General features: G+C 48.5%; 1 protein-coding gene across 3 annotated transcripts in view; it reads right to left on the bottom strand.

Annotated features, from left to right (window-relative positions):
* The window catches only part of Npas2 (neuronal PAS domain protein 2), a 166,199-nt gene that overhangs the window by 47,223 nt on the left and 104,722 nt on the right, over positions 1-14,254 (bottom strand). For all 3 annotated transcript variants that reach the window (XM_055607332.1, XM_055607335.1, XM_055607337.1), the window contains exons 6-7: positions 1,691-1,811; positions 594-707 (exon numbers count right to left, since the gene is read on the bottom strand). In XM_055607332.1, coding sequence (XP_055463307.1) covers positions 594-707; positions 1,691-1,811 — 235 coding nt within the window. The remainder of the gene's footprint in view (positions 1-593; positions 708-1,690; positions 1,812-14,254) is intronic.

Below are 14,254 nucleotides of genomic sequence, written 5' to 3'. Positions count from 1 at the left end.
CCTTTCAGTGTGGGGCACAAGTAAGAACGAGTGGTTAGATGTAGTCTAGGTTCACGTCTCCGCAGCTCGAGGTTGGGCAATTGGTTGTGCTGGTTTCTGGGAAGAAGATTGATTTCCGCTTGATAATTTAACTAACTTAGGTTCCTGGCTCATGGTAAAACAGCCCCTTTCCTGTGCACAGGAGCCACAGAGAAGGAAGACCATGAACCAGGCCTATTCCACCAGGCTTTCTGCAGGCCAGAACAGGAGAGAGGCATGCAGGGAGCAAGGGGACAGATCGGGGTGTCACGGCACAGAGCAGCTGGGCAGACTATGAAGGCCGAGTCTGTTCTTTATTAACTGTAAGCTATTTCTCATTGCACAGAATTCTCCCACCAGCCTGAAAACAAATAAATGCATCCCATTCAGTGAGCACACTGACAGAAACTGGTGGAGGATGTGTCCTTGAATAGGAGAGAACATGACGAACGAACGAACGAACGAACGAACACACACACACACACACACACAGACACAAAACAATTCTTAGGACCTCACATGCATGTTTGCATGATAAAAGACACCATTGGAAGGACAGGACAATTAAAGCTTACCATTGTTGTAAGAGCGAAAATTTCCTACAAATTTTATGTATTCATAAGTTGGAAATTCCTTTGGGTTCAAGCTGCCTCTGAGAAGATGGCAATAAAACTCTAAATCGTTGTCAGCTGGGCCGTTAAAGGGAGAAGAAAGAGAGAGAGAGAGGGACGTTACACAGACTCCAGACTAAATAAATCGCGCCTTTGTGATTTCCTCCACGCATGGCCGGCGTGGTTTTTGGCTTCTGGCGCACTGCTAGACCTGGTTTCTAACCCTTACAGCTACAGGCCTTCCTCTCCATAGCTCATACATATTCCTCTCTCTAGACTTGGACCCAATTAGTCAATTTGCCCACAGATGCCTGTGGTTGGCTATGTCTGCTTTGATTAGTTCTGGTTGTTTTCACATGGCATACTAAAATAAAGCTGCTCGGATAGAGCCACTGTCTTTAATTCAATCTTTTCTGCTTTGCTTTGAAGGAAAATCAGATGTACGATGGGACCAATTATGCATGGAAATGGACTGAGGCTTGAGCAAATGCAAGCATCTTTGCTACCGCCTGCGATTGCCTATGCTTCACTAAGTGGCGCGTGGTGCGCACACACGGAGGGCCCGCCTTCTATCTAGGTTGCCAAATATTTTGATATAAACCTCAAACTTCCATAAAATTGCACATGTATATAAATAACCAGATGACAGCCACAGAAAGACAGAATATGGACTTCTGACCTAATTATTCAATTAGCACTTGATTACCTGCTATCTTGGAAACCTTTGCATTTCAGTGGTCCCTAAAATCAGCAGTCTGCTCACTGAATTTTGCCCTATTTATTATCCTCATGTAAAAAGGCATCTCTTGTCATACATGCGAAACATGTTATTATTCTGAAGCTGTACTTTCAACTTCTCCACATAAAAGCCAAGATGTCTTACATGCTCCAAGTTCCAGTTTTAGCTCCAACTTAAAATATACCTCAAAGGAACTTGGAAACGTTCTGAGTCACGAGGAAAATTATTCTTAAAATTAGTCCTCCCTTCTTAATTCATTCTGACCTCCTTTCACAAGCTAGAGCTAAATTCTTGCCTTTAGATCCAGTGAAGGAGAACTTACATTTTAGGAATTCCGGGGTGGGGGAATCCGTCACAAGCATATGGGAGGAAAGTAGTTTATAAACTTCGGAATGTTCTTGTTCTGGAAGGAAATTTAACAAGTTCTGATCCATGACATCCGACTGTAAGAGAAAATAGAGAGAAAAGGCACACACTTGACCTGATGAACTTCAGAGCAAAGGCAGAGCCTGGAAGCTCTCAGCAGCTCATAACTGATTCACACATGAAAATCGAGGACTAGGTGGTCTGTGAAAACCCCTCATGGCCTCCTCTTTTGCAACCTAGATTGCAATGTAAAAGGCTTTGCAGGGGTTGGGGCTGTGGCTTAGTGAGAGAGAGAGAGCTTGCTCAGAACTCACAGGGCCCTGGAATTAATCAGCTGCAAATACACAGATTAAAATGCAAAGGTTCTAGGGATACTTCCATCGACCCTCCCTGTGGCTCAGGGGTCACTGCAGAAGAGGGGTCGGAGAATGGGGGGCCTGTGCTCTGGACGTGACATGGCTGTTATACCCAAGAACTTATCTCCCTAAGACTCGCAGGAGACACCTGCCCCTACCAACATTCCGTCATGAACCTCAAAGAGCCTTGGGAGGGTCCAACCTTCCTTTGTGAGCTATTGGCAATTAACAGTTGCTGGGAAGGGCAGGGTCCTTTGTATAGCCACTGGTAAGTTGCCCATGATCCAAGCTCAAACAGGCAACCCTGATTAAACTCATTGGGTCATACCAAAACAGGATGAACAGTCATGAGAGTAGAAAGTCTGTGTGTACTGGTTAGAAGAAAAGACTTGAGGGGAGTGGGAGGGAGATGAGAGGGCTAAAGGGAGGTGAAAATAACCGAAATACATTACATATGAAATTGTCAAAGAATAAAAACATTAACGGTTTTTCAGATGCTCTTTAGTATCCTCAGGAGATTGTTTAAGGATCCCCTGTGGACACAAGATCCACGCTGCAGCATCTTCTCAGAACCTGGGCTTGGACCACCTGCCACAGCCTCACAGTGTCTGAGGCACACACAGAGCTGCACCATTGGTGGCTAATGACGGAACAGGGTCTGCACACGGTCAGGGAGGCGCAACTTGATTTCAGCTCTTCCTAACCTGCAGCCGGCTCAGTCTGTGGGCAAGGAGAGTCTGCACTCTCGCGCATACACGCCGCTGTCTGTGGGCTTAGGAAGAAAACAAATGTGAGCCTGACACGTGTACAGAGAACCAAGCCCTCTCCTGCCCCGGACAGTCCTGTTTGCCAATACTCCTGTCTTCTGGCTGAGGCCCCTGGGAGAGGCCAGTTACTTAATTAAATGGCCTTATGGAGAACGTGGAGTTCTCTGGACATTTAGGCCAGAGACCCCATGTGTGTGGACCCCCGAGTACCCAGACAGTGGGCGTACAAAATGAATACTGCATACAGTGTAGGTACAACCGTGTCCCACGGAACTGCCAGTGAAGGAAATGGAAGTGGGGAGAGCATTGGTCCACGGCAGACATCACCAGCCGTCATGATGCTGACTTCTCAGGAGGTGACCAGTGTGACTGAGGTCAATGGTTGGACCTCAGAGTGAAGGGAGGAGACCCGTACGGCTCGCCTTTTTTCTCATTCTCCCTCACTAAGCACACCTATTTGTGTAGCTTTAATACCATCTGCATAGACCTTGAGCTTGAATCCTCACCAACTCTCTTGCAAGTATACAGACCAAACCTTCCACCACAGATTCATAGGTCTTAAATCTGTCATCTTACCTCTACCCTGTCCTCTTCACATCTAGGGTCCTCCTCTCCATAAATGGCACCGCCAGTTGGTTACCAGGCCACCGTGTGCACCCACATGTGGAAGGCATTCAGACAATCCCTGTCACCCGGGACACCTTCATCACCACACCCAGACAGCGTCTGCCTTAGGGTTTCTATGGCTGCTATGAAACACCAAGACCAAAAGCAAACTGAGGAGGAAAGGGTTTGGTTGGCTCACACCTCCACAGCTTGTTCACCGCTGAAGGAAGTCAGGGCAGGAACTCAACCAGGGCAGAAACCTGGGGGCAGGAGCTGAGGGAGGCTGCTGAGCTGATGGAGGGGGCTGCTCACTGGCTTGCTCATCACGGCTTGCTCACCTGCTTTCTTATAGAACCAGGACCACCAGCCCAGGGCAGCTCCACCCACAATGGCTGAGCCCACCCCCCATCAATCACTAATTAAGAAAATGCTCTCCAGGCCCACAGCCCCATCTTATGGAAGCATTTTCTCCGTTGTGGTTTCCTCCCCTCGGATGACTACAGTTTGTGTCAACTGACATAAATCAGCCAGCACAACGGACCCCTTGTCAACTTGATACATAAACACATCACTGCTAAGTCACACCCTTTCCTTTCTTGTTCATCCCCAAGAAGACACATTATCAAGACATCACAATATAAACATTTTACAAACTTAAAAAGTCTCACAGCCTTACATATTCAAACATCTAGGCTGTCTCTTTAAAAATGATCAAGAGGATACAAATTGGAGAGGAAGAAATCAAAGTATCACTATTCATAGATGATATGATAGTATATATGAATGACCCCCAAAAATCTACCAGGGAACTCCTACGGCTGATAAACACCTTCAGCAAAGTGGCTGGATACAAAATTAACTAAAAAAAAAATAATCAGTAGCCTTCCTGAATACAAAAGACAAACTGAGAAAGTTTGTCTGAGAAAAAAGTTAGGACAAAAGTTTGGGCTGAGAAAGAAATTAGAAAAACAATACCCTACACAATAGCCACAAAACCCACAAAGTATCTTGGTGTAACTCTAATCAAGCAAGTGAAAGACTTGTATGAAAAAAAAAAAAACTTCAAGTCTCTGAAGAAATAAATTGAAGAAGAAACCAGAAAATAGAAAGATCTCCTGTGCTCATGGATCTGTAGGATTAACATAGTGAAAATGGCCATCTTACCAAAAGCAATCTACAGATTCAATACAATTCCCATCAAAATACCAACACAGTTATTTATAGACCTTGAAAGAATAATTCTAAACTTCATATGGAAAAACAAAAACCTAGAATAACTAAAACAATCCTCTACAATAAAAGATCTTCTGGAGGTATCTCCATCCCTGATCTCAAGCTGTACTGTTGAGTAATAGTAATAAAAACTGCATGGTACTGGCATAGAAACAGAATGGTGGGTCAGTGGAATCGAATTGAAGACACAGAAATAAACCCACACAACTATGGACACCTGATTTTTGACGAAGAAGCCAAAACCATACAATGGAAAAAAAAATGTAGCATCTTCAACAAATGGTGATGGTTTAACTGCATATCTACATGTAGAAATACACAAATAGATCCATATTTATCACCCTGCACAAAACTAAAGTCCAAGTGGATCAAAGATCTCAACATAAAACCAGACACACTAAAGCTGATGGAAGAAAAAGTGGGGAAGATCCTTGATCTCATTGACACAAGAGACAACTTCCTGAACAGAACACCAACAGCTCAGGCTCTAAGATCAACAATTAATAAATGGGACCTCATGAAACTGAAAAGCTTCTGTAAAGCAAAGGACACTGTCAACAGAACAAAACAATAGCCTACAGACAGGGAAGAGCTCTTCACCAATCCTATACCTGACAGAGGGCTAATATTCAGTATATATAAAGAACTCAAGAAATTAAACACCAACATACCAAAATGATACAATTAAAAATGGGGAATAGAGCTAAACAGAGAATTCTTAACAGAGGAATACTGAATGGTGGAGAAACACTTAAAGAAACGCTCAACATCCTTAGTCATCAGGGAAATGAAAATCAAAAGGACTCTGAGATTCCATCTTACACCCATCAGAAAGGCTAAGATAAAAAAAAAATTAAGGGATATCACATGCTGGAGAAGATGTGGAGAAAGGGGAACCTTCCTTCATTGCTGGTGGGAATGTAAACTTGTACAGCCACTTTGGAAATCAATCTGGTTCTTTCTCAGGAAACAGGGAATAGTGCTATCTCAAGACCCAGCTATACCACTCCTGGGCATATACCCAAAAGATGCTCCATCATTCAACAATGACATTTGCTCAACCATGTTCATAGCAGCTTTATTTGTAATAGCCAGAATCTGGAAACAACCTAGATGTCCCTCAACTGAAGAATGGATACAGAAATTGTGGTACATTTGCACAATTGAATACTACTCCGCTATTAAAAACAAGGAAATCATGAAATTTGCAGGCAAATGAATGGAACTAGGAAAGATCATCCTTAGTGAGGTAACCCAGACACAGAAAGACACACATGGTATGTACTCACTTACACGTGGATATAAGATAAACATACTAAAAACTACAGACCTAAAGAAGCTAAACAACAAGGAGAACCCTAGGGAAGAGGCTTAATTCTCATTCGGAAGGGCAAACAGGACAGACACAGGAAGTGGCTGAAGAAAGGAAACGGTGGGAGTCTACTACAGGCGTCCTCTGAAAGACTCCACCCAGCGGGGATTGAAGCAGGTGACTCACAGCCCAACTTTGGGCAGAGCACAGGGAGTGTTAGGGAAGAAGGGGGTGAGCGATAGCAGGACTCAGAGGGGACAGGAGCCCCACAAGGAGATCAAGAAAGCCCAAAACATCTGGTTCCATGATGGGGGAGGGGGGATGCTGCAGAGACTGATGCACCAACCAAGGACCATGCAAGGAGAGGACCTAGATGGCCTGCTGAGATGTAGCCCATGGCAGCTCAGTCTCCAAATGAGTTCCTTAATAAGGGGAGCAGGGCCTGACTCTGACATGAACTCAGGCAACTTCTCCTTGGTGGGGTGGCGTTGCCAGGCCACAGAGGAAGAGGATCCAGGCAGTCCTGATGAGACCTGATAGGCTAGGGTCAGATAATAGCACAGGAAGGCTCCCCCTTTTCAGTGCAGAAGGGGAGAGGGATAGGGGGGAAGATGGAGGAAGAGTGCGACCAGGAGGAGATGAGGGAGGGGCTAAAATTAGGATCCAAGTGAATAAATTGTAAAAAAAATAATAAAAAAAATTCAGTCTCTTCTAAAATCCAATACTCTTCTGTAAGACCTCAAGTCTCTCTCTCTCTCCTAAGTCTCTCTCTCTGTTTAAAGTCTCTCACCTGTGGGCTCCTCTATAATAAAAAATGAATTAAGTAATTTTATACTTCAGAGGGAAGAACCAGAGCACAGTCACCATTCAAAGAAAACAAAACCGACAGTTACTCCGAACAGCGTAAATAATGGAATGTGCACTGTCTGGGACCCACTCAGGATCTTTCCTAAACCTCCAAAGGGCTTGGGTGGCCTCCAGCTCTGCCCCCTGCAGCTCACACAGCCTGTCTTCTAGGTGGCCCACCCCATGTTGCCGCTCCTGGTGGTCACCTCATGGTACTGGCCTCTCCAAACCTGCTGGGGTCTTCTGCTGCAAGTGGGCTGCACTCTCACCAAGAGCCTCTCTTCGCGGTGCCAAGTCTCAGCTTCTCTGCGTGACCCCTTCAGTCCTGGGCTGTTAACTGCCGCTGAGGCTGCACCTTCACCAGTGGCCTCTCCTGGCCTCTCACAGTACCAGGCCTCAGCTGCTCTCCACGACACCTTCATGCCTTCAAACCAGCACCACCCGTGAGACCCTTACACCACCGAGGTCTGCTGCCAGCACAACATATAAGAGCTCTGGGACAGAGCTTCTGTGTGCTGACCCTGAGGAAACACTCCCCAGATTTTACCTCAGTGAGGCTGGCCTCTTCTTCATGACCACTAACTTCTAAGCTCCAGCTGACCAGCATTGAGTATCCCCCAAAAGCAAAGATTTCATTTTCAATGGTACCAGCCTCTTGTTGACCATGGCTGGCTTTTCACCCCCAGCTGACCAGGAAGACAGGATCTTAATTCAAAATAGAAACCAGCCCTGATAGAGTCTTTAAACGTCCCTCTGAATCTTCATGAGCCAGATCTCCGTCTTCCGCGCTACTCTCAGCATCCTTACCTTCCAAGCGCTGACAGAACATCCCACTAAACCCTCAACATTGGTTTTTCTAGCCCGAAGTTCCACAGTCCTTCCACAATCCTCCCAAAAACATGGTCAAGGCCGTCAACACCTCACTGTGCCGGTACCAGCTTGTCTTAGGGTGTCTGTTGCTGTGACAAAACACTATGACCAAAAGCAAATTGGGGAGGAAAGGGTTTACTTGGCTCACACTTCCACATCACTGTTCGTCATCAAAGGAAGTCAGGACAGGAACTCAAACAGGACAGGGTTTATTTCATCTTATACTTCCAGGTAACAGTACATTACTGAGGGAAGTCAAGGCAGGAACATGGAGGCAGGAGCTGGAGCAGAAGCCATGGAAGGATGCTGCTCACTGGAAGCCATGGAAGGCTTGCTCCCTATGACTTGTTTAGCTTGCTTCTTTGTATAACCCCTTGGCCATCTTCCCAGTGGTAGCACGCCCCATCCCCACCCCCAGCGAGCTGAGGCCTCTTACATAAATCATTAATCAAGAAAATGGCCCCACAGATTTGCCTACTGGCCAGTCTGATGGAGGTATTGTCTCAATTGAGATTCCTCTTCCTAGATAACTCCAGCTGTGTCAAGTTATCTATCAAATGAACAAACAACAATCCAACCAACCAGGATGGTGTCCGTGGTTCCTACCCCTGTCCAGGTCATCTTTATCTCTCATCCGTGTAATGACATGGACAAAACGGGCCTCTCACTGTTGTCCAGTTGGCCCTCCCTAGCAGCCAGAGGGGCTCGAGAGCATATCAAGACATCACTCGCTTGTGGCTGCCCTGGATCTGCCCTGACCTAGGAGCCTCAACTGACCATGGACTTTAGGCTGCGTGCACTTACCCAGCCTCCCAGCTTTCCTCTCTCCCATCTGCCAGGTTCTTCTGGCCTGACCATCCCACGGGTCTCTTTGTGTTCAATGAGCTGCTGAGCTTAAAGTCACCCTCTGAATGCGTCTGCAGCATGTTCTCCCTAACTGCTCACACTGTACCCAGTCTCCGATGCGCTGTTCAGGTATATTGTTGCTGCTGGTTTATGGGCCTGTGGAGACCGCCCCTCTCTCTGCTGGGTCATCAGGATACCTCCATGTCACAGCAAAGCTCACAGGAGTCCCCGGAGCGTTCAAACATTCGCTCTGCCTGACTCACAGCTTTCAACTGCGGCAGGGAGGGTAAGGACTAAGTGAGATTGTTAACCTACCCCGCTGAGCAAACGAGACACAGAAAACACACCGTAAATGCTAGGTGTGCCGAGAAAGCACTTAGGGAATGCATACAGACACAGAGTGATGTTTTCTTGCTCCTTCACCTGCAGCCTGGTGTCCTCTGCCTCCCCGCTACCCACAGGAACCCTGGAGCTTTTTTACTGGTTTATCTCTGCCCAGCACGTGATGTGGACCCCCTGGATGGCCAGCCCCAGAAGAGACAATTAAAAACCTAAGTGCCCAGAGACCCATAGCATGGGGGTTGATTTCAAATACAGTGCTGGGCAGTCTCCAGTGGAACAATCCAGAAGGAGGTCTCCTTGGACGGAACCCAAGAGAAGGATGGGGTTTGGGAGTCAGTTTGAATGGAAAAGAACCCCAGATAGAAGTACACACACACAGACACACACAGACACACACACACACACACACACACACACACACACACACTCACATAGCTGCCAGAGGGTAGGAGAAGGGAGGGCTGGGAGCTGTGGAAGAGGACGTTGCAAAGAGAAGGCAGACCCAGGTTGTAGGGCCCTGGCTGGGGGAAGCAGCACGCCCAGACGGCCCTGAGAAGCTGTGAGAGCCAGTGGTCTGCCTTGCCGGGGGTCCCAAGTTGATTCATGTTCTGTGGAGACTGCACTTGAATTCTGAGTGTGCCTCTTTTCCTGGCCTACAAGTATGTGGTCTACTGCCCTGTACAGACGCTGGGTGGTGGCAGGAAGCTAGTGCTCATGCCAGTCTCACAAAACTGACAGAGCCTCCTGGGATGCCGAGCGGAGGGCCAGCGGACGCATGTCTGACCTAACAGCTATCACAGCTTGCAGATGGTTCATCAGGACTTCAGCCTGCCGTCAGGTGACGAATATTTAGAGAGATCCCACTCACAGTGTGAAGGGTGGGACACCCAAAACCAGGATAGAGATGTGAACAGAAACAAGGAAGAGAACAGAGAGGAGGGGCAGGGCCCACGGCACTCTACAAAGCAGCGCTGCTGAGGGCTCCTGGGCGTCAGGCTCCGTCCGAGAGACAGAGAAGAATTACAGACCAGGCACAGTCCTCCTCTCTGGGAGCCAGCCTCTAACCGGGTGTGGGGACCGTGGACAAGCTGGCCGGCTGCCTGGGAATTAGGAAAGGGAGGCCTTAGGTGGCTTATATCAGAGGCATGAGTTCTGATCTCTGTGGACAGACCCTTCTGATCCCCCCCCCCCCCCAGCTCATGCCATCATTTCTGCTTGGCTCTTGCCATCTTCCCTCAGATGCTTGTGATTTTATTTTAAGCCAATTCCCTTTGGCATTTTTAGCTTATGACTAATGCTCCCAGATGACAGTAGCTTTTCTTCTTAAAGATAGTCCAGACTCTTTAAGACTCCAAAGTCACTCCATAGTCTTTTCTCTGAGGGTTTCATCTAAGTCCTCTCCTCCAGGGTGGGTGTAGCAGAGTGAAGAGAGGGGCCTCCCAACCGAGGTCCTTCTTTGGACGAGCAAGGGTAGGCTAGAAGGCTGTGGGGAACAGAGATGAATGGAGAGGTGTAGGCAGGTGGAGGTCGTGAGGTTCTGGTCAGTTGATGCTTAAGCAAGGCTCAGTGCTGCTCTTAGATCTTGCACGCATTTGCTGCTTATTTTACTGTGATGCTATTTTCAGATGCTAAACAGGGATAATAAACAGGGATAATTTGAAAATCCAAACCCTGGTGCTGATGGAAGAGTAAATTACATCTACAGTTGAACCATTTCCTGCATGAGCTGAGCTCTGTTGATTAAAATAATAGCAATTAGAGATGAAGGAGGGACCCTTGGCAGCCATCTTCCAGGTTAACTCATCTTCAGGAGCATCTGTTACCTATGGGAGGGGCTGGTTGGCTAGGAGTTAGCCCCTCTTGGGACTCTCCTGGGCTGGCCTCCCCGATCTCCCACCATGCTGTTCTCAGGTCTTTTCTTGCCAAACCTTGAGTCTCAGCATTGGCTGAGACGTCCGTGGATGCAGGTAGTTCAGCGGTGTCCAGCAAAGTGAGGTGAGCCTGTGCAAAAGGCAACTTCAAGATGGCTGGAGGGCTGCAGGTGGGCTGTTTGGACATTCAGCTCCAGAGTGTCCCTCCAGGGCTGTAGCAGCTCTCACTGAAGCTATGCACTGACTACAGGTAAAGGGGACAATCTGAGAGCTCCCAGGGTTGGTTCATATTAAGAAAGGATGCCAATAGGCTCACAGAAACCCTAAAGACCTTAACCTAGGAAAGAGAACAGCCAACTAGAGACATGCACTAGATACTTAGATTTAGCTGAGACTCAAGTCAGACTCATGGCCAGGCGGTTAAAATCCTAGAAGGCAGTATGGAAATCGCTTTGGCCATGGTTCAGTGAAAGAACAGCTAAATATAAAAGGTGGCAAACTGAAGGAAAGACAGCTCTGTTCACCAATGTACTCTAAAGACAGGGAAAAGGTAAGCCACATGGAGAGAGGGTTTACAACTTACAATTTAGCTAGCTATGCTAAAAGGACCCAGGCTGAGGCTCTGGGTGCATTCTTGGCATTGGGAAGAGGGGAGTGGCGGAACTGTGAGCTCCTCTCATCAATAGATGAGGCACAGTTCCTGCTCATTCCCACCTGGAGGGTTTGGCACCGCCCCCTGCATTTAGAATTACTCACAGAACCTAACTGTGATCGGTGTGCATACTTCCATCTTGTTTCTACCAAGCCAAGCTCCTCTGACCACATTCCTTCCTCCATGTAAAAGGGTGACCCCCACAGCCCTCAGGGTTCAGTGTTCTTGTCCCCTGGGTTCTGGGCATGTGTAACTCATTTCCACTGTCAACCTCTTCTATCTAGAATCAGGTGTCATGTGCTGTTCAACATCTCCCCTATGCCAGGATGGGGTGAATAAAAGGTGATTGGTCCCCTGCTGCCCAACAAGGGGCAAAAAGACACCTTGCTGGTGGAGTCTTATATCAGCCAGGGGCAGAGCAGATGGCAGTCCTTTGTTGATCTTACACTTACGCCTGCCTTGGTGGTCAAAGCTGTCTTATGCCTAGGACTCATAAAAATCAAATTAGTCAGATCTAGGCATCTCAGATCGGGAGGTGGAAGACAACCAGAGATCTGTGGACCACTCTGCTACCCACGGGCCTGCTCTGCAGCACATGGCACAGGCGGGCCACACATACCCTCTTGCTGCCAGGCCACACAGCACAGAAGGTGGATGCCATCCAGGAGCCCACCAGCTACGTGGCCAGCTTGCATCGGGAGCCACCGCAATGTGCAAGTATGTGGTAGACAGATGGGAGAGAAAGAGATGTGGGGCAGCTTGAGCATTCTGAAGGCGATGGAACTGGAGACTGGAGGAGTAGCCTGCTGGGAATGGCAGCCCTGCCACCGGGGGCCATGGTGGGCTCCCGGCCCCAGCTGCTGTCGAGGGCCATGGCTACACAATGGCAGGGGTTCCTGTCAATGTCTGAGGCTCATATTAGCGTTAGAGGACAGCACTGAGGTTTCTGGTTGGGGCAGCCAGGTCTCATATGAATGTCCAGGGGCTGTGCAGAACTGGCCCCGCCTTTATTGGTTTCGGAGCTCTGGAGAGCTGGCCCTGAGAGTGTGAGGGCAGGAGAGCTGTCCCAGCCCCTCACAGGCTGTGGCACGTGGGAGAGTAGGCCCTGTACCGTGACTGGGCAGCACAGTGGAGCTGGCTCTGGAGGCATGGATGCGGGTGAGCTTGCCCCAAGGGCATGACAGCAGGACTGACCCTACTCCTGGTGATGGTAGCACTGGGTGGCCTAGCCAGAGCAGTGCTGGAGAGCTCACCCTTATGGTGCAAATAAGGGAGAACCAGTGAGCTGACCAGCTCAGCTACCACCCAGGCCCAGATCCAGGGCTCTGAGTTGGCTTACCCCCAAATCTATATCATCTGTGAATGGTTGGGATGCATGAAGGGGCCAGACCTGCTGATCCAAACACAGGGCAACAACAGGACAGGAAGGAATCCCGGTGAGGATCCGGTGTTGATGGAGTCACAGAGGTCTCCAGACCAAGGAGTCACGGCAGTGAACATTAGCAAGTGAAGCTGTGTGGACAGTGGGATTCCACTGTGGGGCACACTGTGGAATTCTGCAGCTTCCATGATGGATTTTTAAAAATGCTTTTTGTTTGTTTGTTTGTGTGTGTGTGTTTTATTTTGAGGGGGAGTTTGTAAGGGTGAAGGCCGGATATAAGGGAATGGGGAGATGGGAGGGCTAGGATCATGATGTGAAGCTCTCAAAGAATCAATTAAAAAGAGAGTGGGTGGCAACTGAAACAGTGCTCTCTGAGAACCCATGTTCAGACCGTGACAAGAGCACCGGCCGCATGACACAGAGAGCCTGTCTGTGCCCCAGGCTCCAGGGTTCTAACTCAGGCCTCCTATGGTCTCAGGTCTGCTCTAACCTCAGCGGTGAGTGGTTTGCCTGCCCACTTGTGCCCACTCAGTCGTCAGTTTAAATACTAGAGATATAATATACGTGTATACCACACACACACACACACACTTACACGCAGACACATGCATGCCTGTGTGTAGGCTATATAAAAATCAGAAAACACACACACACGGCACACACACACACACAACACAACATGTGTGTGTTGTGTGTGTGTGTGTGTGCCTCGAGGCTTGGACCTCCAACCATGATCAGCATGTTGCGCTCTCATGGGGCTCTCTGCCTTAGAGCACTCTGGAGGCTGCCCCTTTCCTTTCTTGTGACTGGCTTCCTCCTGTGAGCCTCACCTGACGTGCCGTGTTCTTCACCATAGTCATGCATGCTGCTCTTAATGGAGCCTTCACCTGGAGAGCTGGCTTACACAGAAGTGTTCTTTGGCCCACAGATTCCTTTAACCTTTGCTTACTTCTCTTGGGGGGTTGAGATATCCGAGTGCCCGCGTGCCCACCTTGGCAAGTCCTGTGCACGCCATTGCTCGCATACAGCAGGCCCATTTACGAAGCTGGTGTCTGGTTCGTAAACACTGAGACACATCGTACCACGCTCAGGGCTGGGGACATGATCCCCATCCTCAGAGCACACCTCGGCCCAGTGCTTCAGGCAAACAGCACATTTGCAAACAAACCAAAAGAAGGAACCAGGCTGGTAGCTTAAAAAAATAAACCAGAGTGGAAACAGGAAACCTTGCCGTGCCTTCCGTGGTTCTGCCACAGCCAGACTGTTGCCCAGCTTCGCCCTTTGCACACAGCCTGCTTTCCTAGCATTTCTCCTGAAACTCTGCCATCCCAGAAGCTCCCTGTAGCCCTGGGTTTCCAGAAATGTGTGCATGTGCACACACACACACACATACACACACACACACACACACACACACACACACACACACACACACACA

Source organism: Psammomys obesus, unplaced genomic scaffold, assembly GCF_907164565.1.
Source record: "Psammomys obesus unplaced genomic scaffold, mPsaObe1.curated_primary_1811, whole genome shotgun sequence".
Classification (NCBI taxonomy): domain Eukaryota; kingdom Metazoa; phylum Chordata; class Mammalia; order Rodentia; family Muridae; genus Psammomys; species Psammomys obesus.
The sequence above is the reverse complement of the archived record's forward strand: the minus strand, read 5'-3'. Positions and strand labels throughout refer to the sequence as shown.